Source organism: Hippopotamus amphibius, chromosome 4 (genome assembly GCF_030028045.1).
Source record: "Hippopotamus amphibius kiboko isolate mHipAmp2 chromosome 4, mHipAmp2.hap2, whole genome shotgun sequence".
Classification (NCBI taxonomy): Eukaryota; Metazoa; Chordata; class Mammalia; order Artiodactyla; family Hippopotamidae; genus Hippopotamus; species Hippopotamus amphibius.
The window spans coordinates 89,279,833-89,307,353 of record NC_080189.1 but is presented as its reverse complement, the minus strand read 5'-3'; the positions used below and the strand labels follow the sequence as shown (position 1 = coordinate 89,307,353).

The window sequence follows — 27,521 nt, the reverse complement described above, 5'->3', positions numbered from 1 at the left end:
ATGCAGACTGAGAATTTGAATTTAATGAGTTCCCAGGTGCTGCTGCTGCTGCTGTCTGGGGGCTGTGCTTAAGAACCACTGGTATAAGGTACGTTCAAGAGGAAGGAGTATGGTGATGGACTGCGTGGAGGAATGGACGTTCATTTTCAACAATTCTTAGATTCCTCTGGATTTTACGTAGATTGGCAATACTGAAAATTTTTGAAAAGTGATTAGGGATTTTTGGGGGGAGGAGGAGCATGGATTAGGGATGAAGAAGGAAAAATTTAATTATCAGGTAGAAAAACAAAAAGGAGGGGATGGGGAGGTGATCACTTCAGCAGCAAATGGGAATAAAAAACAAAGCAAAACAAAAAACCCCACACTAGCTACAAACAAAAGTACTTAAGTGAAAGAATTAAAAGGTTTTGAGGGAATTCCCTGGTGGTCCAGTGGTTAGGCTCTTTCACTGCCTGGACCTCAGGTTTGATCCCTGGTTGGGGAATTAAGATCCCACAAGCCATGTCGCGTGCCCCCCAGCCCCCCAAAAAGAGATTAAATTCTCAATAAACTGGAAGGTACAGCAAACCAAAACTTCTTCCTAAATCTCTTAAAACATCAAAATAATACAACAAAGTACAGATCTGGTAGCACTTGACACCAGCAGTATGTTAACTGGTAAACAAAAAAGATGCTTTCAAGATTGACTTTTAAAACCTATCATGATGATCATCTTTTTGTGTCTTTGTGTGTGCTGCGTCTTTGCTTCTTAGTGGTCATGCCACTCACATACCTCCAAGTCTTAAACATCTTTTAAGTCCTAGCTCCTTTAGAGTCTCCTACTTTCTCATGCAAAAATCACCTTTCCCTTCTGAGTTCTTTTTGACTTTATATGTACTCTTGAAACACCATTTCCTTCCCTTTACGATAAATATATGGAGAGAATACATCTTACTTCTTCTACTAAACTCTATGAGTACAAGATTACTGTCAGATTAAAATGTGTAATGCCCTGTATCCCTTGAGCATATTTAATGTTTATATGTTAAATAAATTAATCTTAGAATTAGATTTGAATGCTGGCCTAAACAAAAGAAGATGGTTTTGTTCTTTTTAATATATCAAATTTAATGCCCCAATAGTACTTGGAGGAGACATAGCACCACCAAAGTTCATTTAACTATATGAAATGGAAAGTACCTACACATATCATTTTATTTAACTTCCTGACCACCATTTCCACTGCCTGTAGTGAAGCTGTCACTATGAAATTGAGAAACATGCCATAACATACTAAGGAACATTATTCGTAAGTATAGTGCTACGTGACAGTTTGTATGAGAACAGCACTGAACTAAACACTAATAAAGTAATTAATTTATTAACCTACACATAATTACACTAAAAGGAAGAAAATACTTTGAATCACTTACTGTCCTAACTGGCAAAAATAAGCTAAATGTTATATTTACATAAACTTATAGGTACTACTCATACCCCTTATTATGTGTGGCTTTTTTTTTTAATTAAGTAAACAAAAAAAAAAACCTTTAAGACAGACTGCCCTTTAAAGTCTTGAGGAAGTCACATAATAAGCTCATATAATTCCATTCTTAAGGGCTTCTATTCGAAAAAGCAAGTCTGATCATTTTAATTTGTCCCACACTTAAAAATCCTCCAATGGATCTATCACCTCCTAGATAAATTACCAAATCCTTTAATTTTAACATATTTTGAAAGCTGCCTGTCCAATTTCCCAGCTTCCTTTTGTAACACTCTCTCACTCAGAGTATGAGGCTTCAGCCATATAGTATTATTTACCAGCAGCAGCAGCAGCAGCAGCAGCAGCAACCTTCCACCCCTCATCATTACAGTTCTACAATTTTTACTCTTGCTGGTGAGTTAACAGGAGGACTCTGACTAGCGTTATTTCCTTTCTGAAGCCTTTCTTGAACCTTCCCTTCCTCGCTGCTCACAGTTCCCAGCACTAAGTAGTCAAAAATCATTGCTGTATTACCATTTCTGTAAAGTATTTATAGTCTAATGTCTCACCCATTAGAAGCAAAGAATGGACTATCTTATTGTACGTTATAGCTAATGCAATGCAAATCACAGTAAAATGGGTGATTTCAAGAATCGTTTAATTAGCCTTCTCAGACAAGTCAGAGATGTCTCTAATACATCAGAATTTGTGATGCCAACAAAAATGGAGTTTAATATTCACTGTGTTTTAAAGTTCCAAACAAATTACTTTCTCTTTACTTTTTAAAAATACAAAAGTTTTATTCCCCAATCCTAAATCAACAACTGATTCTCAGAGGCCTCTGAAGTCACATGCAATATGACTATCCTCTTTAAGGTATCCAGTTGTGTGTCAAGATTTGGTTCTTTAAAAGGGTAAAACAGTTTCCTTGTTATTATCTAAGGACCAAAGCAATGAGAATGTGTTTGTGACACTCGTTGAATCTCTCCAGTCAAACAGTGAACTGTCTACTCGATTGTTCACTGGGTGTCTCACAGGCATCACAAACATGGCCAAACAGCACCACCATTCAACAGTTGCTCAAGCCTAAAAGGTGGGAATCATCCTGATTCCTACCTCTACCTCCCCTCACCCCCAACATCCAATCAATCCATCAGCAGGCTGTTAGCTCCACCTCTAAAATCTACCTAATTGTCTTCATAGTCACGGAACAGACTTAGAATTCAGAATACATGTAGACAGGAACAAGTATTAAATTTAATCGTTGGTGGATTTTCAATCAGGGCAATTAAGAAAACAAATTGACAGAAAAGTAGTAGAGCTAAAATAAAATTAAGCTAACTCAAATTCTTTTTGTATAAGATGGGCTATAAATAAATTAAATACTGGAACTCAAGCCTTCTCATACTCTGTTACTAGGCCACACACTACTGCCCCAAATTCCTAAATGTCATTAACACTTAAAAAACAGTATAAGCTTCATAAAACACTAATTTTAGTAAATAAGCACACAAGAATATACAAATCTTAACAATGTACCTTAAAGTGAAATAAAATGGAATTACTTTAAGCTTTAGAGTTACACTGTAGCAAAATGTAAGAAAACCTAAATAGTACTGCTTTTGCCACTGCTCTGAAATATTTCTGAGGCAATTACTGGAAAATCCATCTGAGTTTTAAAAGGCAGGGGGGATGGCACATAGATGGCACACAATAATAACTTAAATGAAAAAAATTCATCTGTTTTTATGCCTTAAATGTTAATGTCATCACTCACAAAAGCCCCTCAATAATATTACTGAGTTAAAACCAACTACACAAGTTGGATGATTATTAAGACAAAATAAATTTTTTTAAAACCTCGAATGTAAAGTAACAGCAGCAAGTAGTAAAATCAGAGTATAATTTCCACCAAACATACTATCTCTAACTTAACTGGCTGTTTTTAAATCTTTACAAATATATTCATATAAAAATATGTATGCCACTAATAATAACTTTTACAAGCAAATAACTAACGGGTCTTTCAACTATACAGCTGCAGCGTTTACCTTTAGGAGCAAAATATGAAACTCTGCCTTTCAAAGTTCATCTTCCTATCTTTGCTCATGCTTTACTTACTGCTGCATGACAGACTAACATACCTGCCATTCTTCAAAAATGCATAGCTATGCCTTCTCATTAAAGCTAAGTCAGGGCTGATACTAAAAGGACATATCTTTGAAGGAAATAGGGGCCAATCTTACTGGTCTTTGGGTATTAATAAGAATAATGATTTTACTTTTTGTTCATCTTGATTTCAATGCTTCAGTTATTTTCCTAGTAGTCTGCCAAGCAAACTCCTCGCTTCTTTCCAGCTCAGTACAGGAATCATCTTGCTGAAACATTTCCTGAGCATAGTACTGGCATCCAACTCCATCTTCCACTTCCTCCCATACTGCTTCCTCATCTTTACCCACAGCATTTGATATATACCTCTCATCTGGGACATCTCCCAATGTTCAATAATTATTTCTATGTGCACATATACCATCCTGGATAGAACATGAGTTAGAGGCAGACCATATCTTCTTACTCTATTAATAACAGCTACTACCAGCATAACCTGTGACAAACTGCAGCAAGTCAATATACTCTTTAGGTCTTCTCAGGTGGTAATGTTCAAAAGAAATGGATGCAAAACAGAATTGACCAGTAAATGCAGGAAATGATTTTCTCTCACTCCTTAAACTTCATCACCACTTCACAATGAGAGAGCTTTGAGTTAGAAAAGCTGGGATTCAATTCATAGTTCCATCAACTACCAGCAAAGGAGATCTTAACATAGTAGCTTTATAATCCTCCCTGAATGGATGAAGCAACAGATCTTCATTTTGAGAATTAGTTTTTAACTAAAACTTTGTACTACAGACTTTATAGTTTAAAACAATAAGTATGGCAAAGCATAAAAGCTAAAAAGAAAAAAGGTAATAAAAAAATTTCACAGCAAGGCTATAACCGTTTTTTGCACACCCCAGACAACAAGCAAATGGTTTTCTTTTCTTAAAGGAAAGACTCCTGTTCTCTGGTTGGAAAAGAAAATAAAGTACTTCCTCTAGATCAAAATATTAGGAGGATATAATCCAAGTTTATCCTCTCCCCACCTCTAGGCTATATTTTTTATGGAAAAAAGTAGAATCTTATTTGAACTAAGAGGGTAATACAATTGTTTTGTTAATACACCACATGGGGGGAAAAAGTGTTCCCAGGTTTCTTTTGTTTGTTTCTACTCACAAAGCCCTCAGCTTCTCTTTCATCTGTTTCCTCATCATCCTTTATCTTGTGCCCCTCTAACCATTTAACTCATGCAACCACTGCTTCCACATTTTCCAGGTCAATCCCAACTTCAAATATTTTGTCCCACTGTCTCCACAGCAAACTGCTCAAAAATTCCAAACTCTGGGTATTAATACTATGGCTTCTGACTATGCCTCCCTTTATCTAGTTATGTGTCTTGATTTAAGAAAACATGATCACTACAGTGCTCTTTACCCTTTAGTCTCCATTGGGGAATACTCTGCCAAGCCCAGACTCTGAAAGTATTCCAAAGCAATCCATCACTAAGCTCATTATTCCAAAATATATAATATAAACATAAACTTGAGAATACTGAGTCCCACATTTAACACATTAAGTTACAATAACATCCACTGTCCAACTAAAAGATAAAACAAAGAAGACCCCTCAAATTAATAGCATGGATGCAGAATTCATATTTTCATCTTTGCAAAAACAAATATAGCAAAGAAATAGTCACCTTTGCAGTTTAAGAAAGCTCAATTCATATCTACCACTATATGGAAATAAATTATTTTTTGCTAGGCCAGACTGCCACAAAGCTTTGGTCAACAGACCAAACTTTTAAAGAGAAACCTATGCTTACTGGTGAACCATTAACTCCTCAACCCCCTGAAAATTTCACTCTTCCTTCTACCACTTGTACTGAAAACTACTTTCATGAAGTCACCAATAATCTCCAAAAGGCATCAAAATCAAAAACTCAATTCCTGTAAAGTATTTAACAGATGATCCACCTTTTAAAACTACTTTCTTCAGTTTCATTGAACAACTGTCTCTTGAGTCTCCTCTTCAGCTCTCTGGTCCTCCGCATCCAGCCCCTAAAAGCATGTGTTCTCTATTGAACTATTCTCGCCTCAGATTTTGTCTTTTAGCAAGTTTATCCTCCGCTCCCTGCCATGCCTTTAACTATTACATTTATGATGAGCCCCAAATCTGTATTTCTGCTGACTTCCCCCCCCCAGTTCCAATTCCATGTTTTTTTTTTTTCCCGATGTGGACCATTTTCAAAGTCTTTATTGAATTTGTTACAATACTGCTTCTGTTTTATGTTTTGGTTTTTTGGCGGCAAGGCATGTGGGATTTTAGTTCCCTGACCAGGGATCGAACCTACACGCCCTGCACTGGAAGCGCAGAGTCTTAACCACTGGACTGACTGGGAAATCCCGAAGAAACCCTTTGAATTACTGAGGAAAAAGTGAGAATTTGGTGGGCATAACAAAATAGTATAATAAATAAAATAACTAATTAACGTATTTCAAGGAGACGAAAAAAGGCATTTATGTTCACTAAACCATGCATATAAAGCACCCTACCCAATATTTAGCATAGAGCATGCCTTTAAATATGTAAAGACTGAGATGACCAAGTAAGATTTATTAACAGATGAGGAATTTAAGGAAAAATTTTAATTACCTGCTTCAGATCAGTTGACTAGTTATGGCAACTAGCAAATACCCAAATATCTTTATTTGCATACTCAAATACTGTCTTTTTTTGTTCTTGAAGAGCATTTTAATTCCTTTTTGTGTGTACCCTAAGATTTGATGCCATACCACACTAGAATAATGATCACACTGCTCATTACCAGCTACAGTTTCTATTTAAAAATTCAGAAAGCAATTTTCAACTGTATATTGCAAGTCTATCTGGGCTGCATTAGACAAAGTAAATTATGGGTCAAATTCTAGAATGAAAGAATAAATTGTCATTGATGTTCTCCCTAATCCTTCCATTATGGATCTACAAAGAAACCACATATGTCCTGTTATTTATTCGAAAGCTAGAAAATTACCCGGCAAACCAGACTTAAGTTTACAAGCCATATTTTTGCATCTTTGCATTCCACTCCCCAAGTCTAGTAACACATAAGGAATTACTATTTAAGGATCTGCTGTGCCAGTTTTTCCTATCAATGCATAAAAATGCTTTAATATAAGGTATTTATGTTTTTAAAAATATAAAAAAGTAAGTATAATAAAGGATGTGCTTTCACATAATCATTTCATTTTTCAAAAAGAAAGGGAGACCAAGTAGAGATAAAGTCAAGTTAGGCTGGCAAACTTTTGTTTGTAAAATTAAGTTTTAAATTCTTAATAGAGACACAGTTTGGCAATTACTCAAAAGGTTAAATATATAGAGTTACCATATGACCCAGCAATTCCACTCCTAGTATATACCCAAGAGAACTGAAAACATATGTTCACACAAAAACTTGTACACAGGGACTTCCCTGGCAGTCCAGTGGTTAAGACTTCCCCTTCCAGTGCAGGGGGTGCAGGTTCAATCCCTGGTTGGGGAGCTAAGATCCCACATGCCCTGCAGCCAAGAAACCAATACATGAAACAGAAGCAATATTGTAACAAATTCAATAAAGACTTTAAAACAAACAAAAAAACCTCTACACAAATGCTCATACTAGCATTGTTCATAAGAGCCAAAAAGTGGAAACAACCCAAATGTCCATCAACTGATGAATGAATAAACAAAATGTAGTCTAGTCACACAATAGAATATTATTTGGCCACAAAAAGGAATAAAGTGCTGATACATGTTCAGCTGATGAATCTTGAAAACATTTTGGTAAGTGAAAGAAGTCAGACACAAAAAACATATTATATGATTCCATTTATATGAAATGTCCAGAAAAGGCAAATTATAGTCAGAAAGTAGATTAGTGGTTTACAGGGTGTTGGGTTGAGGGGGAGTGAGGTGTTGCTCGTAATGGGTATGGGGTTTCTTTTTGCAGTGATGAAAATGTTCTGAAATTAGATAGTGAAGGTTTCCTGCAAAAAGCATTTCACTTCAGCATTATTTTAGACTTGGTCCGGAAAAGGCCAGATCACACTACTGTGAAGATATGTGCACCCCAAGTTACCAAGGGCATGATTTTGTCTTCAAATATCTCTGTAATAAAGATAAACAGTGCTCCTCTTTCATATACCATATAAAATCAAAGAAAAAGTCACACTTCAATCACAATAAAAACTAGGATCTACCTATATATAATTATCAAAAACAAACTACAGTATAGAGGAAATACATAACAAAAATAACTTACAGATATTATCTAGAATGAGTTTCTTAATTTAAAAAAGTACTTTAGAATCCTTGAATCAAAATAAGCCAAGATTTTAAATAAAAGATGTGACATTTTGATAACTTTCAAAACCGTGGTCAAACTCATTGAAAAGAATTTACTAATATTTCCTCTAGCAGAAACTTTACTGAGATAAGCAGAAGATACATCAATCTGTATAGCAATCTTGGAGGAAAAAACGATCAATAAGTGAAACTTCAGCTGATTATAAGAACTATTAATTAAACTGGAATTATGAAGCCACATTAACTGTCCTATCTGAGAGCATTTTACTTTGAAAACGAATCACAAGTTTTGTTTTATTATGACTGTTAAACTTTTATAGACTGTCCTTTTTGTGATAAAGATGGACATATAGAAATGCTATATAAAGAACTACTACAACTCAACAACAGATAAAACAACCCAATTTAAAAACAGGCAAAGAACCTGAGAAGACACTTCTCAAAAAAAATACACAAATGGCCAAAAAGCATATGAAAAGATGCTCAACATCACTAATCAGCAAGGAATGCAAATCAAAAACACAATGAGGTTTCACCTCATACCCACTACAATGGCTACTATCAAGAAAAAAACCAAAGTAACAAGAATTGCTGAGGATGTGGAGAAATTGGAACCTTCGTGCACTGTTGGTAGGATTGTAAAATGGTGCAGCCACTGTGGAAAACAGTATGGTAATTCTTCAAACAATTAAAACTTGCATCTAGCAAGTCCACTTCTAGGTATATACCCAAAATAACAGAAAGTTGGCTCTCGAACAGATACGTGTACACTCAACTTCACAGAAACATTATTCACAATAACCAAGAGGTGGAAGCAATCCAACTGCCCATGGAGGGGCCGATGGATAAACAAAATGTGGAAGGAAATTCTGACACATGCTGCAACATGTGTGAAGCCTGAAAATCTGTTAAGTGAAATAAGCCAGCCATAAAAGAATAAATATTGTATTATCTCACTTAAATGAGGTACCAAGTCTAGTCACAGAGATGCAAAGTAGAATGGTAGTTGCCAGAAACAACAAATGTTGAAGAGGGTGTGGAGAAAAGGGAACTCTCCTGCACTGTTGGTGGGAATGTAAGTTGGTACAGCCACTATGGAAAACAGTTTGGAGGTTCCTGAAAAAACTAAAAACAGAACTATCATATGATCCAGTAATCCCACTTCTGGGCCTATACCCAGAGAAAACCATAATCCAAAAAGAAACATGTACCGTAATGTTCATTGCAGCACTATTTACAATAGTCAGGACATGGAAGCAACCTAAATGCCCATCAACAAATGAATGGATAAAGAAGATGTGGCATATATATACAATGGAATATTACTCAGTCATAAAAAGGAATGAAATGGAGCTATATGTAAGGAGGTGGATAGACCTAGAGTCTGTCATACAGAGTGAAGTAAGCCAGAAAGAGAAAAACAAATATTGTATACTAACTCATATATATGAAATCTAAAAAAAAAAAAAAATGGTACTGATGAACCCAGTGACAGGACAAGAATAAGGATGCAGATGCAGAGAATGGACTGGAGGACATGGGGTTGGGGGGGCGGGGGACAAAGGAGAAGCTGGGACAAAGTGAGAGAGTAGCATAGACATATATATACTCTCAACTGTAAAACAGATAGCTAGTGGGAAGTTGCTGTATAACAAAGGGAGATCAATTCGATGATGGGTGATGCCTTAGAAGGCGGGGGTTGGGGGGGAGTCGCGGGAGGGAGGGGACATGGGGATATGTGTGTATAAATACAGCTGACTCACTTTGGTGTACCTCACAAGCTGGTACAAGAGTGTAAAGCAATTATATTCCAATAAAGAGCTTAAAAAAAAAAAAAGAATGGTAGTTGCCACTGACAGAGGGGGAGGAGAGGAATGGGGGTTGTTTAACAAGTATAGATTTTTGGTTTTCAAGATGAAAAGTGTTCTAGAGATTGGTTGCAAAACAATGTGGATATAAACACGACAAAATCGTACGCTTATAAACCATTAAGATGGTAAGTTTTATGTTATTTACATTTTACCAACATTACAACTTTTTTTTTTAAAGAAACCCTTTGTAGTTGTTTGCATAGTAATTAAATGCCCTGGGCTTCCCTGGTGGCACAGTGGTTAAGAATCCGCCTGCCAATGCAGGGGCCATGGTTTCGAGCCCTGGTCCAGGAAGATCCCACATGCCATGGAGCAACTAAGCCCGTGTGTCACAACTACTGAGCCTGTGTTCTAGAGCCCACGAGCCACAACTACTGAGTCCACACGCCACAAGTACTGAAGCCCGAGCACCTAGAGCCTGTGCTACAAAACAAGAGAAGCCACCATAACTGAGAAGCCCACACACTGCAAAGAAGAGTAGCCCCCATCTACTGCAACTAGAGAAAGCCCACACACAGCAACAAAGACCCAACACAAATAAATAAATAAATAAATAAACAGGAATTAAATGCCCTAACCAGTATAGGAAGAGGGACCAGCGATTTGTTGGTGTCATTAAAGTGTCTCAGATTACCATGCCACACAATATTCATATAACATTAGATAGCTCTGCTCAACTAATGAATTAACTGTTATGATTTTCAAAAAAAAAAAATCTACTTTCTCAGTTTGCTGATATACTGGATCTGGACACCTATAATCAAAAGGATAAAGTAAGATTCAATTATCACCTTCATGAGGATGACTGCTCTTGTATCCTAACCTCCTCTGTGTGTCAGATATTCTTTTAGGTGGTCAGATATAGTGTGAACAGGACAAAATCCCTGCCCTCATGTAGCGTATATTCTAAAAGTAGATCCTATTCATATAGTATTTATCATTCCTGCTTCTGCTATCCATCATTTGTTTACAAGTTTTAATCCCATCACTACCAGCACTGCTGCCACCCAAGATTATAATTTTCTGTCTGCCAGAGATAATCTTTTATATTTCTCTTTATTCCTTCACAATACCTAGTGTCTTCTATGTATCACATATTCAATAAAGCATGGCAAGTCTTCTAAACAAAATGCACACTGATAACCATATTCAGAGCATCACACAGTCAATGAATTCGCACCCTACTATCATATTTATATCTTATTCAGTTCAATAAGTTGAGAGTATAATTTTAAAATGCTACTTGAAATTTGATCTTTGTGGTTTACCATCATATTGACATATGAAACTGATAAAAAATGAAGTGTAATTTAAAATCATTTATTTAAAGTAATAATCCCCTTGTCCTAAATGACATACCTGAGGACATTTTGTTTTTGATTTGCTTCTTTGTTATGTTACCTACAATGTCACCAAGGAAAGTTTTCAATCTTTTATTACCAGGGGGAAAATGTATAGAATAAGTGGATGCTAATATACACATATAAAAACCCACCAACATATTCTTAGAGATGAGGTATATACGTGTGCCTGTGTATACATATACATACATATAGTTTAAATATGTAATATACTGAATTTAAAATCTTTAAATTTATACAAGCAATACATGCAGAATGCTAAAATATTCAAACCATAATGTTAAGTTGTGCCACGGGTTCCTAAGACCACCCTCAGGTTCAATGATACCTGAGGATTTCACAGGACTATCTCTATAGACATATTCATAGCTATGATTTATTATGGTTAAAGGATACAAGGCACAGTCCAGAAGAAACTAGGCACACGTTCTCAAGAGTCCTCTCCTAATGGAGTCACACAGGACCCACTTAATTCATCCAGCAATGAGTTGCGACAGCACTTGTGAAATGTTGTCTATCAGGGAAGCTCATTACAGACTCAGTGGCCAGAGTTTTTATTGGTGGCTGGTCACACAGGCACCCTCTGTTTTAGCAGGAACCAAATTTCCAGATTTCCGTAAGGAAAACAGGTGTTTAACAAAAACCATATTTGTTCAGTAAAGGCAAAGGGAGCCATTCTTATCACGGAATGATAGGAACCCTCCCAAACGTCCAAGTTCCCAGACACCAGCCAAGGGCGAATCTTGCAAACAGGCCTTTCTGAGGACAGCAGTCTCAGGTTTGCTATGTTAACTTTTTCTGCACACAATTATAAATGAAAAAGTAATTGCCTCTCCTCCATATCCCTTCCTTTTGAACTAATGCTCTTTATTAATAGATATTTTATACATTGTTTCACAAAAAACTGCTGTAACTAATACACTCAGACATACAAATTTACACACACATGCAAATATTTTAAAGAAAAGATTTCCTAGAAGTTGACATGCTAGGTCAAAGAGTATACACATTATCAATTGCATTAGAAGTGGCCAAACTGCCTTCCAAAAAAAGGCCTTACCAGTTTACCTTCCTATCAACAGATCTAGAATGCTAGCTTTTCTCTATCTTTGCCAACATCTGCTATTATCAATTTCTGAATTGCCATGATTATCACCTTTTGAATTTTACCAAATTTGGTGGAATCTGATGAACCCCCTCAAAAGTTAATACTAATTACTTTGTATTTCTCTGATTATTGAATGGGTTGGTGACTTTTCCACCATGTTTATTAATTATTTGTATTTTTCTTCTGTTATTTTTCTTAGCATTTGTTAATTTTCCTACTGGAGTGTTCTTTTATTTATATATAGAAGCTACTGATATATTTTATTTTTATTTATTTATTTATTTACTTATTTATTATTGGTTGTGTTGGGTCTTTGTTGCTGCACATGGGCTTTCTCTAGTTGCGGCGAGCTGGGGCTACTCTTCATTGTGGTGTGAGGGCTCCTCACTGTGGTGGCTTCTCTTGTTGGGGAGCGCAGGCTCCAGGTGCGAGGGCTTCAGTAGTTGTGACACATGGGCTTAACAGTTGTGGCTCACGGGCTCTAGAGCACAGGCTCAATAGTTGTGGCACATGGGCTTAGTTGCTCCTCAGCTTGTGGTACCTTCCTGGCGCAGGGATTGAACCCGTGTCCCCTGCATTGGCAGGCAGATTCTTAACCACTGCACCACCTAGGAAGTCCAAGAAGCTACTCATATATTTTAGATAATAATTCTCCAACTGTTAAATGTGTTTAAAATGTTTTATATTAATCTACTGCTTATCTTTGCATTACCTTTTATATTATAGATGTCTTTTATTTTTATGAGATCAAATTTGAGCTTTATTATTATAATATTTGTGCTTTAAATACAAGTCAGGAGAAAAAGCACTCTAATTCAGATTTCCTTTGTCCCTAAATGTTTCCCAGTCTCTTTACACTGGCATACTGACTCCTTTAGACAACTATTACATTTAAAAAGTTTACCCAAATATGGTGGATTTTTTTGAACTTGCTTATTTTAAAATAAAATGAAAAACTCTTATAATTCAGCTACTATTTTTGACTACAACAGGAAGTCTTAGGCCAAGCAGTATTCTCTTGTATCACTTTGTGACAGTGCCAATTCTTAGGTAACTGCTAATTTCTAATAGGATGAGGCCATTAGGGCGACTTGGTACTTCACTGTCAGCTTGACTTCTCTGAGCCACACAAAACCTCCTGTAATAATACTTAATGTGTAGTGTGGGTACACTGGCAATCTCTGGGAGTATAATATTTTAGAGTATACCCCCATAATCAAATAACATTTATTATTTAAATTATAAATCTTCTGCTGGTTAGAGCATTTCATGAATGACAAAGACCAAACCTACTTTTACCTCTGGAAAACTGATTTAGCATTTATTCTAAAAATTTATACTATTTTTAACCAATTCCTTGTTTATTAAGTATGTCTTAATACTTATAAATTCACCAACAGCCCTATTATATTAGTTATTTCTATAAATGTTCTTTTTGATTATGCTTGTTTAGTTAATAATGCTACTAACTGCTGTTCCCTTAAGTCTCTTCTTTATCCCCACCTGTATTTGTTTGCTCAAAGGGTTCCCTCTACTTATAAAGTCCCTCCACCAAAATTCACCTATGCTTCTAGGTTCATTTTGAAAGCACTTTCTTATTAAGCATGACTCTCCTAATAGTATAAGATTTTTCCTTTTTAAGAACCCTCATCTAAAAAGGAAAAAAAATCTTCATTATACAACAATGTGAACGTACTTAATGCCAATGATCTGTACACTTAAAAATGGTTAAAACGATGACTTTTATTATATACATTTTTACCACAATAAAAAAAGTTGCCAAAAAAAAAAAAGTAGAGTGCAAGGTAAATAGCAGCACAAGGGTTGGCAGTAAGAGGGTAGAAATGGGAGAAGGGATCCAGGGTTAACAGAGGATGACAGAATAATAAACCAAAACAGTATATTTATTAGCTTTCTGACCTATCCTCACTCCCTTCCCCAACTTCTCTTTTCCCTAAAATGTCTACAGCAGATTCACCTTTCAGGAAAACTGCTATATATGATAGGATTTCATAGACAAGAGTAATTTTGGGGACTTCCCTGGTGGCACGGTGGTTAAGAATCCGCCTGCCAATGCAGGGGACACAGGTTCGAGCCCTGGTCTGGGAAGATCCCACCTGCTATGAGCAGCTAAGCCCATGATCCACAACCACTGAGCCCACGTGCTGCAACTACTGAAGCCCTCGCACCTAGAGCCTGAGCTTCACAACAAGAGAAGCCACTGCAATGAGAAGCCCATGCACCGCAACAAAGAGGAGCACTTGCTGCAACTGGAAAAAGCCCGCAGGCAGCAAAGAAGACCCAACACAGCCAATAAATTAATTAATTAATTAAAAAAGAGTAATTTCCCCACTGCTTTAAAAAATAACATAAAATCCATTCAAAAACATTTTTAATGCAAATTTGTCCTACCCTCTTTTCAGGGCTTTTGACAAGCTCACCCATGACTTCTATTTCAAATTCTCAATTCTCTTAACTCCTCAATCCATTTAGCCTCTACAAGACACAAGACCCTCCAGATTCTGCTCCTCTCTAGCACTGAGAGTTTATTTATCATCCTCAAGTAGATATTTAAATGCCCTGAATGTTCCATATTCTTCTCTCTGTTATTCTCACTTTATATTCTTTATCTCAAAAATCTCAACTTCTTCCATGAGTTCAATGATCACCCATACACAAAAAATTAGAGAACTGTAGGACCAACCACGACTGGCCTGAAATCTAAATTCAACTCAAATTCTAAACATCTAAAACTGAACTCAGTACCCAACTCCTCAAACTTATCTTTCCTCCTGTAGTCCCTATCACTGAGTGTCCACGGTGAGCTTGAATAAGTTCTCCCTCACCCTCCAGTATCACCAAGTCTTGTGAATCCTACCTCAGAACTGCCTTCCAAATCCATCGCTTTTCTTCATATTCACTGTCATTGTCTCCAGGCCCTCCTGCTTGAATAGCTCAAATTAGCTTTCTAAGCGGTCTCTGCTTGTATCCTTACCTCTCTGCATTTTAGTCTCCACACAGCAGCCAAGGTGATCCTGTTAAAATGTAAGTTAACATCATACCTAAGAGTAAAACTCATGTCATTTAGAGTAAAAGCCCAAGTCCTACCAATGACCTACAAGAACTCTGGATGGTTTGCTGTAATTCCCAAAACTATCACAAATTTACTACCCTTCAACACACTCTTAACTCAGATACTTGGGAACTTAATGTTCTTTCTGTCTGGAAAACTCTTTTAGATAACTGCAGGGCTCACTCCCTCACCATTTCAACTCCGTCCCATGTCTTAATCACCCTATTTAACAATAATATCCCCTTCACCTGTTATATGGTAGACTGATCATATTAATAGCTTGCTTTTTCAACTCTTCCTATACTGAAACCACATGTGACTTTGCAGTTCTTCTGGCTTAAAAGGTGTAATCTATTTCCCAACCCCTTGAAGTTGGGGGGCATTATAACTTGCTTTGGCCAATATAATGTGAGATCATTTTGGAACATATCTGAAAACATTAGATATGGCATAAACAATATATGGATTACAAACATAATATGGCTTTTAAACAATGTAAAAACTGGCATATAATAAAGCAACAACGGAAAATTAAATGCATTGGTTAAATATTCATCTTATACTTCTGGTTCAGATTTAATTGCATTTTCCAAAAATACTTTAAAAATAATCCACCAGCCATCACAAGAATGTACAGTAGGAGAAAATATCAATATTTTATTATTCTCTAAAACGCTTAAGCAGTATTAAAATAATTCACGTCACTGTAGTCTGTTTTACAAGATTTGTATGATTCTCTCGTATTTAAATACTCCAGTGTTTGATCATATTTCCCTTAAGACCTAAGAGAATGAAAAATAGAAAGTATGCTGCATCTGAGCCAATAATAGAGATAAAGAGGTAGGTGAGAAACTAGGTATAAATGATGCTTCAACATCAAGGGCAGAAAGGACTTCAAAAAAACGTCAACAGTGCTGAATGCTAAAGAAGCATCAAGAAAGCCACGCACTACTATAAAGTATCTACTGGATATGTCCAGGAGGTCTAAGGCAACCATAGTAAATGCAATTTCAGCAGAATGGTAGTGCTTGAAATCAGCTTACAGTGGGGGGTAAAGGAATGAAGAAGAGGCCAAGCAAGTAGAGCTAGCCAACTCCCACCTAAGTACGCATTCAAGAAAGCTTAGTTTAAGCCTCCATTTTGCTATTAATAATAATTTCTTTGAATGCTGTCTTTCACACGAAAAAAATTTTGTTTCTAGCTTCGGAACTATTAAAATATCCATCCTCTTTACTTTTCCATAAAATGAAAAGATCAAAGCATCTGGTATACTAAACATTAAAACCGTATTTCTTATTTTAATAATCTTCTACTCTCTAAATTATAAAGTAATGAAAAAATAAAATTTGTTATCTTGTGCAACATCTAGTAATGCCAGTGAATGGGTTTAGAGATAAATATTTGAACATATTCAATTTCTTCAAATAGTTGCAAAATCCTATTATTAATATCTACCTACTCTATGTTCCTCCTCGGAGTTTACATATAACCTATTTAGGGCACTAGAAATAAAGAATTACAAACAACCAGACATAAATTACACAGTATATCCAGATCTATCTCTAACACCCATTAACGAATCTTAGGCACAAACAGGTCAATGGACAGAGTAGACAGAGAAAGATAAGATGACACAGGTGCACAGGCAAGCGGATATACAGCACAGAGACAGGCACAGGCAAACACAGTATTAGATACTTAAGTTTTAGATAATTCAGGAACTATTAGTTAGATTTATTTATTAATGCAAAATCTATTGTGAAGAAAATACATTAGTCTTTTCAGATAGTGATAAATTTCAGATGTATATTCAGAGAGAGAATAAAAAATGACAATGCTTTAATAAAATTGATCTTTAGAATTACACCTCTTTGCAAGAAGGTAATGTTTTGGTTCCATATTTTAACACTGAAAAGTTACAACTTAAATCTTAAGTACCATAAATATGCAGCTTATAGGTTATATTTTTAAATTTTTTAAAATTTTATTTATTTATTTATTGGCTGTGTTGGGTCTTCATTGCTATGCACGGGCCTTCTCTAGCTGTGGAGAGCAGGGACTACTCTCCACTGTGGTGCGAGGGCCTCTCATTGCGGTGGCTTCTCTTGTTACAGAGCACAGGCTCTAGGCTCACAGGCTTCAGTAGTTGTGGCACATGGGCTCAATAGTTGTGGTTTGTGGGCTCTGGAGCGCAGGCTCAGCAGTTGTGGCACACAGGCCTAGTTGCTCCCCAGCATGTGGGATCTTCCCCGACCAGGGTTCAAACCCAAGTCCCCTGCATTGGCAGGTGGATTCTCAACCATTGAGCCACCACAAAAGCCCAGATTATCTTAATTTTATAGTTTCTACACAGAAACCTTAAAAGTCTGACGTTTAATATGTACGTGAAATAATGCTCTGCCAGAGCCAACAGAATGTACTCTGAACTCAAGGACTCTCCATGCTTCTTTTTCTCTTCTCTGAAAGGGGATGGGTGGAGTTTATTTGGGGCTGAAACCTTAAAATAGAAGTTAAAACTTTTTTGCTATTTTGCTTCAAAATAAATACACTTTGGGCTACCTGCCTAGTTAGGGAGCTGTCCTTTTCTTTCTCTAAGAAAAGTCCCTACCAATCACATCTGAACAAGCTCCCCACCCTGGTCAACTCCACACACTTATACTACACAATACCCATCTCACTGGCAGCAAGTTGATTGATGTGATGTGAATTTCAGGAATGTGAAAGTGAGATAGAGCAATTCTAGTCACTCTGAGCTCTTTCCCTAAACTGAGATAAAGTGAACAAGATAGGTTAGATCACTGTAAGAGATGCCTTTATTCAACAGCATGTGCAGCCCCAAACAGTAAAAGTCAAATGCAGAGAGCTAAGAGTAAAGCAGGTGCATGGAGAAGCAAAGACAGGTATCCAAGCAGCCCTAGACAGACAGAGTAACTGATAAATATGGAGAACCACAGAAAGACAGAGGGACTGAAATGAAGAGTCACCCAGGTTACAGATGGCTCTCCATTTCTTAGTTCCTGTCCTTAAAGCAGCTCAAGGGCAGTATTCTACTGCAATATTTTTTTTCTCCCTTTTAAGCTGGTTTGCAAGTAGGCTACAACCAAAAATCTATACCAACAAAGAATTTTTCTGTAATTTTCAGGATATTTATGCCCCACTTTTTTTCCCTTTATTGACTTTATCTCTAAATAATAAGAATGCAACTGTTGGTCTAAGCAACATCATGTCATAGAAAAAGCATCTTGCTTTGATACATCTTGCTTGTTTGGGGGCAGACTCAGCTCTGCCAACTTCTAACTGTAAAACCTGTAACAAGCTCCTTAATTTCTAAACAACTTTCATCTTTCCTTTAACATCAAAGGGTCTATTGACTTATGAGTAAATCCAATGTGCACAATGAAGGGAGAAGGTGTCCAGAAAAGCCATTCTCCACCTTTTCATAGCATGGGAGCTAGAATTCTTTTCCCTTCTCACTTTGGTTCTGATTCCAAATGTGTAGTCTCAAAATCTCTCAGTCATTTCCTAGAAAATTCAAATATGCTGAGGGATCCAAACTAAACAGAGGCTTACCATTATAAATAATTTGCTGAGATCCTAAAGACTTTTTTAATGTACTTTTTACAGGATACTTTTAACAGAAGCCAATGAAAAACACTGACCTAGCCATTTAAGAACCATATAAACAGAGCGAGTACTACTTTATATATCTGGGATAAGGTAAAATTATCAGATTTAAGAACACTAGCCTTGTGGAAATGCATTTTAAAAAGATCCTTCATACCAACCACACCATACATTGTAAGAGTAAACAACTATGCCACAGTGAGACATCAAAACACTCCTCACCAAAACATTCAAGAATGCTGAGGCCAATATTATATTCATCTCATGCTCAGCATTTAAGCTCTTCTCCCTTTGGGAATCCCCTCCTATTTATTTGCGTATATGGGCTTTGCTTATTTTTTACAATGCCACCCTATTCCTCTCATCTAAAACCCATCATTCTTATCTCTGTGTCTTTGCAAGTGCTGCTTGTTTTCTATCTCTGAAATGCCTTTTATCCTAGTCCACCTGACAAACTCTTCCTTCCAGAGTCAAGTCAAATGTGGCCTCCGTGCTGAAGTTGTCCAAGTTCTATTCAGGCAGATGTAGGCTGTCCTGCCTCTATGGTTTAAATCTTGAATACACTTCCCTTAGAGTAATACCACGTCTTGAACTACTACTGAGTACCTCCTATATACTACATTAGAAGCTTTACATACGTCTTTTCTTGGCCCTTTTAGCTATTATATCCCCAATTTCCCTAGATAACTTACAGGGCCAGGTCAGAAACTAATTACTCTGTGGCTCCAAAGTCTAGAGTTTCTAAGATTTTTGGAACCCAAATCCCTTGAGAATCTAAGAGCTATAGTTTCTCCACCCCTCTCCCAATGGGCTTACACACAAAACATTATGTATAATTTGAAAGGGTTCGCAAACCCCGAGGCCCAACCACTGCCCCCAGGAAAACCTGCTGCTTCTCACAAGTCTATTCATAGCCAGTAAACTTTTTAAGGGAAACAACTGTCATATTTTTAATTGCCAATTCTAAACACTGTGCCTAAGGCACAGTGGGCACTCAATGAATATCTTTTGTACGAATAGTGGATGATAGGAACCATGGAAGGATGACAGGGCTGCATTTTTGCATTCCTTCAGAGACTATCAGGGTAGCTACTCAAATGCTGTTAAATATCTTTTCAAATGCAGATTACATCTAAAAACAGTTATTATAGGAAATGTAGATATTAGCATACATCCCAAAGCCTCTGAGATTAACATTCTCTAGGAAAAACTTTTAGGGAGCAACTACTTATATCTGCCATAAGCCAGTTTACAGACACTATAATATTATACGAATGGAAACAAGATACTTGTGCTATTTCAGAGGGAAGGAGATAACTGTCAAGGTTTGAATGCATGAATCTAAAAATTTAAATACTACAGGAAATATGAAATACTGGGAGAGGGGTTCAATTCCTCTTTGGAAGAGACAAGTGATTTACCAGAACTGCATATCACTGGACTTGCCTTAGCAGTCTTCAACTCAAATCTAATGAAAGGTTTTTTTCCCATGGTATTAAAAATCAAATTTGCAATGGAGAACAAGTACTTTTAAGATAAACTAGGCTAATATGTTTATCCAAGAAAGTGAGAATTAATTACAATTCTGACTTCTGAGTTCTGAGTGAATGTGGTAAAGTCATTCTAAATTTTTAGTGTTCTGATCTTCAAAGTATTGGTCTATAAAATAGGAGGGGAGTTTTCTAAGAAAAGGGAAAAATACGTTCAACAGTACAAACACAGGTAAGCAAGATTTCATTCATTCAATGGGTATGCTCCAGGATGAGAAATAGCTCATTCCAGAGGAAAGGACACACTGCGGAACACAGGAGTTTAATACTGGAAAAGTATGAGAGACTATGTTAAGACGGCTCTGCTACTGGTCTGTGATTCTAAACCAGGGCAAAAGCTACAAAATGGGGGGTGGGGGGGTGGAGTAGAAGAAAGGGAAATTTGTAAGACAGGCAGACATAATTATAGTTTGAAAAAAAAGCAGAGCTTGGGTCTGATGCTTTGAGTTAACTTAGTCATTTAAAATTCCAGTAATTTTAATGGTCATCAAAGGGAGCCTTGAGGCTTTTTTTGAACTTATATTTTTCCGATAATAAGAGTAAAACCATGTTTCCAATATGGTCCTACATAAATGTATTAAAGAAAACAGAATTAGGCAGCAACACCGGGACTTAAACACACATCTTCAGATTTTATAACCAGTATGCCCTCCATTATCCCACAGATGCCAACACTTGAAAAGTGGTATTTTAGGAAAGTGAGCATGATATATGGAATGAATCAAATGAGGCAAGAAACTTGAGGCAAGAAGAGAACAACAGTTATTGCTGTAATCACTCCCCAAACACCCCCGACTTACAAGATACCACTATTGTTGAAGAGATGCCAGTGACATGATATCTGGATTTTCTTAATGAAATCTAAAACCAAAAGTTAAAAGTGGACATTTTATTAAAATTAATATTCTATTGAAGGAAGTGGCTAAATCTTTTAGACTTTCCTGAGTATAGTAGGAGATTATTTATTCATGTATCTAAATACTAAAAAGCATGCAAATAAATGGATTGTTCTAAAAAAAAAAAAAATTAATATTCTAAGTTAATGTCACCAGAGTGTGATTCATGGGGTGGAGGATACACAAGTGGTTACTTTAAGTGGTTCCCTCAATCCTTATGCTTAACAATCAGTGTCCAGAGAGAAGCATGTACCATACTATTTTTCACATTTATGTAGAAGGCATTACAATTAATAAGAACACATTTAAGTTTTACTTAATTCAGTCTAATACTTTATCTTTTATTTTCTTTTTTTCAGTGTATACTAAAAATAAAACCACATTGGTGCAGACACACATGTAGGTAGGAGGAGGAAAAAGCAATTCTCATGCTGGTCTAAGAGACAAACCCCTTGGACAACCTGAAGAATCCACATGAAGAGTAAAGTTCTAACAGCATTAAGCTCGCTAGAATTTCTGCTCACACAATGGCCATTAATGCCTATTAAATGCCAGGCACTATGTTAAGCAATGGGGATACAGAGACAATTAAGTCCCAGTCCCTAGCCTTGGAGGCTTTCAGTCTGGGGAAGTCAGAAATGCAAATGTTTATGAATTTAAAGAACTGAGTGCTATAGAAACCCAGAAATGTTTACCATATGAACAAAAAATTTTAATCTATCTAAATGTTAATATCTTACTTTCTGTTTCAGTCTTTCAAAATTCTTTTCCAAATTAAATATCAAATACTGCAGGTAAAAAAGCTAACAATATTCCAAAATTAAATACAGGAAAACATCCTTGAGAATTAACACGAGGTAAATTTTTAGTGTGCTATCTCAGCAAGCCATGTCTGGAAAGTTACTTAAAAGTTCACTTCCACCTTTGAAGGTAATTAAAATATAAATGTTTGGCTGCAGACTCATCAAAGGTAAGAAAATCTTAACTAAACCTATGGCACTAGAAAAGGACTAAGATTAGCTCGAATGCTAGGACTGGAAAATATTTCCTATCACTCTAGCTGTAAAGACACGTTAGACACACCGCAACATTTATATAAGCTCACTGAGATATTTTAAAAACCACAAGATAGCACTTCACCCCCTCTAAGGTGGTTACACTCAAAAGGACAGACAATAACAAGTATTGGTGAGGATGTAAAGAAACTGGTGGGAATGGAAAATGTGCATTCTCCTGGCAGAAATGTAAAACGTGCAGCAGCTTTGGATAACAGTCTGGCAGTTCCTTAAAATGCTAAACATACTTGTAGGTATATACCCAAGATAATAAAAAACGTATCCTAACAAAAACTTGTATAAAAGGTTCAGAGTAGCATTATTCACAAAATAGTACAAAATATATTACATTTTATGTATTATTATATAGTACAAAATATTCCAAAAAGTGGAAACAACTCAAATGTCTATCAACAAATGAATGGATAAACAAAACGTGGTATATCCATTGAAAAGAAAATTATTCAGTCATAAGAAGGAATTAAGTATTTCTGAACATACAACAACACATATGAACCTTGAAAACATTATGTTAAGTCAATGGAGTCAGTCACAAAACATCACATATTATATGATTCCATTTATATGAAATGTCTAAACGAGGTAAATCTATGGAAACAGAAGGTAGATTAGTGGCTGCCTAGATCTGCGGGGAGGAGGGAAGGAGGGAAGGAGGGAAGGAGGGAGGAATGACTGCTAATGGGTATGGGGTTTCTTTTGGGGGTGATAAAAATTGACTGTGTGATGGTTGCACAATTTTGTGAATATACTAAAAACTGTTAAAATTACACAGCTTAAATGAATGGATTTTATGCTAAGTGAAATACACCTCAATAAAGCTGTTATTAATTTTTAAAACACCTACACCACAATACTGAACAGTTTAACAAATGATGACATTGTTTATATTTATCTAGTCTGTGCAGTATAAGATCTTGCCAGGCTTTCAGTCTTTCCTCCCCTATTTTTTAACAAATCAAATCCTAATCTTAAATCAAAGCTTCAGAGGTCTTATTTAACCAAAAGACAAGTTCCTGTTATCTGTCTTTTAAAATTATACTTAAACATATAGATAAGAAATGCATATACGAAAAATGTTGTCCTATCTCATCTTTTTTTAAAAAAAGCAGACAGTGGGAGGGGATCTGTGTCTTCCTCTGGCTTCCGCTATCTACTTTCAGAATGTTAAAGTAAATAGAAGGAATTTATACCATTTCGCCTATTTCTTTTTTTCTTTTTTGGGTCAATGCTTTTTAACATTTTTTCTTCTCAGACAATCTCTGTCTTAACCTATTTTTCAGTGGGAATGTCTGCTAAGCGATTCACTTAGAGGTCAATTTCACACAGGTAAAGCACTCAGGACTGGAGTCACAGGTATAGCTGATAACTTAAGTCAAGTTCAGAAAGTCAGTAACAAAAGAAAGCAAGGAACAAAGTTTCATAAAGGATTACTATCCAGAATAAAGAATTACTCTAGAGCAGCAATTCTCAAATTGGTCCACAGAACCCTTGGGTGGTCGCCTATTTCTTCTTCAACCCACTATCACTTGGCTTTTTCCTATACCCCAACCCCAAACTGCCTTTTCTAGTCAACAAATCACTCCTACTTGGCAAACAGAATGGGTGCTTTCTCAAGCTCACCTTACCGGTCCTCCCAGAATTACTGTATCTGACTTGGGTAACTACTCCTTTCCTGAAACTCTCCCAGGCTTTTCTGACATCCTCTGGGTTCCCTTCCTTCCTCTTCAACCACACCTTCCCGGGAGCCATCACTAGCACTTCCATTTAGAGGCTGCTCTTTAAACGCTGTTGCTCTTCAACCTAAAGCTGGTCACTCTATAGGCTTGTCTGAATACGCTTGTTCACTCCCATGTTTTCTAATACCTCTTACATGCTTTAATTCTGTCCCATCAGCTCTCTTGGGCTCTACATTTCTACAATTTGTCTCATAGGCACCTCAGTTTTAACGTGTCCAAAACTAAACTCATTCTCTTCGACTGAAATTTCTTCCAGCCATCTTCTGCGTGGTCTCCTCTGCTTGCTTCTCCTCCCTTCCTCCTTCCGCTACCAAATGGTACCTTCCAACCTGGGTGACCATAAACAGGGCTAGAAACCTTGGAGTCATACTACAACATTCCTGTCTCCTTCACTACTCATATCTACTGACTCATTGAGACTTATCTCTTTATCCTTATCACATCCTTTGTACACTCTCTGTTCCACTGTCTTAGTTAGCTTAGGCCCTCATATCTCACTTCCTATATTTCAGCAGCTTCAAAAATGCTCTCCTTCATCAGATAATCCATTCTTCATACTGCCATCAGAATCAACTTTCTACAACACAGATCTGTCAAATGACTGCTTACTTTTCTCAAAGTACACAGTGATCTGCAAAGACCTGTAGTACTCATTCTCAGCATTTTACCAGACTCAAACTGAAGACTCAAAGTAAAGCAGGCTGGGGTGGCGAGGGACAACTGGAGGTGGGGAAACACTGCTGGAGTGTTCGAACAGAATGTCTATTTTCTTAATACTTGCCCACTTTTCCTGTAACTCTAAGACCTGTAGTGTGTTACTGTTCAAAATTACTATTATTGATCCATAGTATACAGCACAGATTGAAGAACCCTCAAAACCTGATCCCTACCTAGCCTTCTCAGCACAACGTTAGCCTTTACCATGGACTATTTCAACAGTTCTCAAAACACGGTTCAAAGATGGCCCATCCCCAGACCATTTCAGAGAGTCTACAAGGTCAAAACTCTTTTCCTAACAATACTAAATTATGCTTCCTCACCTGTAAATATGCAAATGCACAGACTTTAGTACAATATTTTTTTAAATCACTTTCATTCTCTTTAGGAGTGTACAGTGGAGTTTTCTAGAGGGTACGTGACACATGATACTGTGAAATGTGACATTGCAACAGTATGAATGCAACAGCTATGAGAATCCAGCTCTCTTCTATTAAGCCAGACATTTCAAAAATTTGCAAAATATCAATAATTTTTTGAATAATAATTACTTGTCATAAAACATAGTATACAGGTTAATACGGAATGGTTTTATTATCATTATTTTAAAGCAAATTTTTTAAAGTATCTTTTAATTTCTAATGCAGTAAATAAACAAAAGCTCTTTGGGGTCCTCAGTAATTTTTCAGAGTGTAAAAGACTCTTAAGATCAAAAGGTGTGAGAACAGCTACATTAGTTATAACAGATTATCTACCACTCCCTAAACGTGCTCAACTCTAAAATCCTTTTGCATGGCCATGCATCCTCCACCACCTGCCTAGTCCCAGCCAGGTCCTAAGAGCCCACAGATGCATTCTGGACAGGCAGGATAAAGAAGAGGTTTTGATGTCAAGCAAGATACTTTACTTCTCAGAGTGTGTTCTCTTATCTGTAAAATATAGGTTATATCTACCTCATAAATTGCTGACGTTAAATAAGACAGTGTAAAATATCTGGCACTGTGTTTAACATACAGTAGGGATGAAAAAAATGTTAATTTCCCTTCTACTTAATTTATAAAATCACAAACTACTGTGGTAAGATAAAAACAATACAACAATCACTTAATCATAACAAAGCAAGCAAACTGGTTGTTTTGAGCAGTTCTGTCAGGATTACATTAGTAGAGTAGATGGGTTTATATAATAAATTCCCTGATTAAATTAAATGCATAACTACTAAGGTGGCTCTGAAGTTACCTGTAATTGATAAATTAAGTTCAGATTAATTTAAAATATTAGTTATTATAAATAGCATTTTCACATAGGAATGCATGCTATTATAACTCAGCTTAGCCTTAGAAAAAATGTCCATAAATCTTCTCCTTCCAGTGTTTCACAAAAAAGTAGTATAATTCACACTTCCACGGCATCCTGTTTTTTTAAATACTCCACTGAGTCCACTCATTAAATTTTTGTCTTCATCTTCATAAGCAGAAAGAGAGCTGGTTTTTAAACTGAAACTGCCATATTTGTAGCTTCACTGTTGTCTTTTACAATTTTTTATATACAAGTGTCTAGCGTATATCAGATAAACTTTAGCCTGATCAGAATAAATTTACTTCTTGTTTCAGTACTTTAATTATACATGACAAAGCTTTAAAAAGCAAAAGAAAATTACTGAAAACGAAAGCTGAGATATCTCTTTTTCCTACTATCTCTAGTTACATGTAACTGTCTACATAAATTAGCCATTTGAGAATATAGAGACAGCACAATAATTTGTTAGATGAAGATCCTAAATATCAGTCTCATACTTCTCAGTCCTGTGAAGTAGGTAGCATTTTTCTTCTTTTAAAGGTGAGAGAACTTAGTTAACTCACTTTCTTTCAAGCGGCCTGCCCAAGGTCAGAAAACTTGCCTACAGCAGAGATGGGAGCAAAACCTAAGTTTGTCAAACATAAATTTGCACCACCCTACCATACACATTTACTTGTCATGATCACTGTCTGCCATTTCATAAAGAAGACTAAAAGTCGAGATAGCTGAGATCACATTCTGGATCTGCCACAGATTAGCTGTTTAACCATCAACTTGTAATCATTTTGGTGCGTTGTTTACACCATCTCAATACCTTAGTTTTCTCCTCTTTTACAGAATGGGGTACACAACCGGCCAAGGCCAAGAACAGACAACTCATAGAACAATTAATGATAAGAGGAAAAATTTCTACCCTTACTAGTATCAATAAATTCAAATTAAAGCAAGATACCATTTTTCAACCATCAAATTATCAAGGATCCAAGAAAATCACTATATACGAACACTCAATACAGTACTGACAGTTATATAAACTGACGGAACTCCTCCAAAAAGTTATTCATAAACACATATTAAATGTTTATACCCTTCTATCTAGTACTTCCACTACTGGAATATATCTTATGCAATAACCCAAAATAAAGAAGTTTTATGCATGTGTTCACTTCAGAATCATGATATATAACAGCAGAAAATAAATGGCCTAAACATTCAACCATAAGAAAATGGTTAAGCTAAAAGTGGCTAGGGGAAATATTATACAGCCACCTAAAATCATTTTTACAAATGAAAAACACCTAAATATT

At 36.3% G+C, this 27,521-nt stretch overlaps 1 protein-coding gene across 9 annotated transcripts in view; it reads right to left on the bottom strand.

The window, feature by feature from the left end:
- The window catches only part of PTPN12 (protein tyrosine phosphatase non-receptor type 12), an 89,032-nt gene that overhangs the window by 58,335 nt on the left and 3,176 nt on the right, over positions 1-27,521 (bottom strand). For 2 of the 9 annotated variants that reach the window (XM_057731126.1, XM_057731131.1), the window contains exon 2: positions 15,239-15,278. The exons of 5 other annotated variants lie outside the window; for them this stretch is intronic. In XM_057731126.1, the coding sequence (XP_057587109.1) occupies positions 15,239-15,278 (40 nt within the window). Of the gene's footprint in view, positions 1-15,121; positions 15,279-27,521 lie in introns of those variants that run through there. 2 more of the 9 variants (XM_057731128.1, XM_057731132.1) reach the window with 1 other exon arrangement.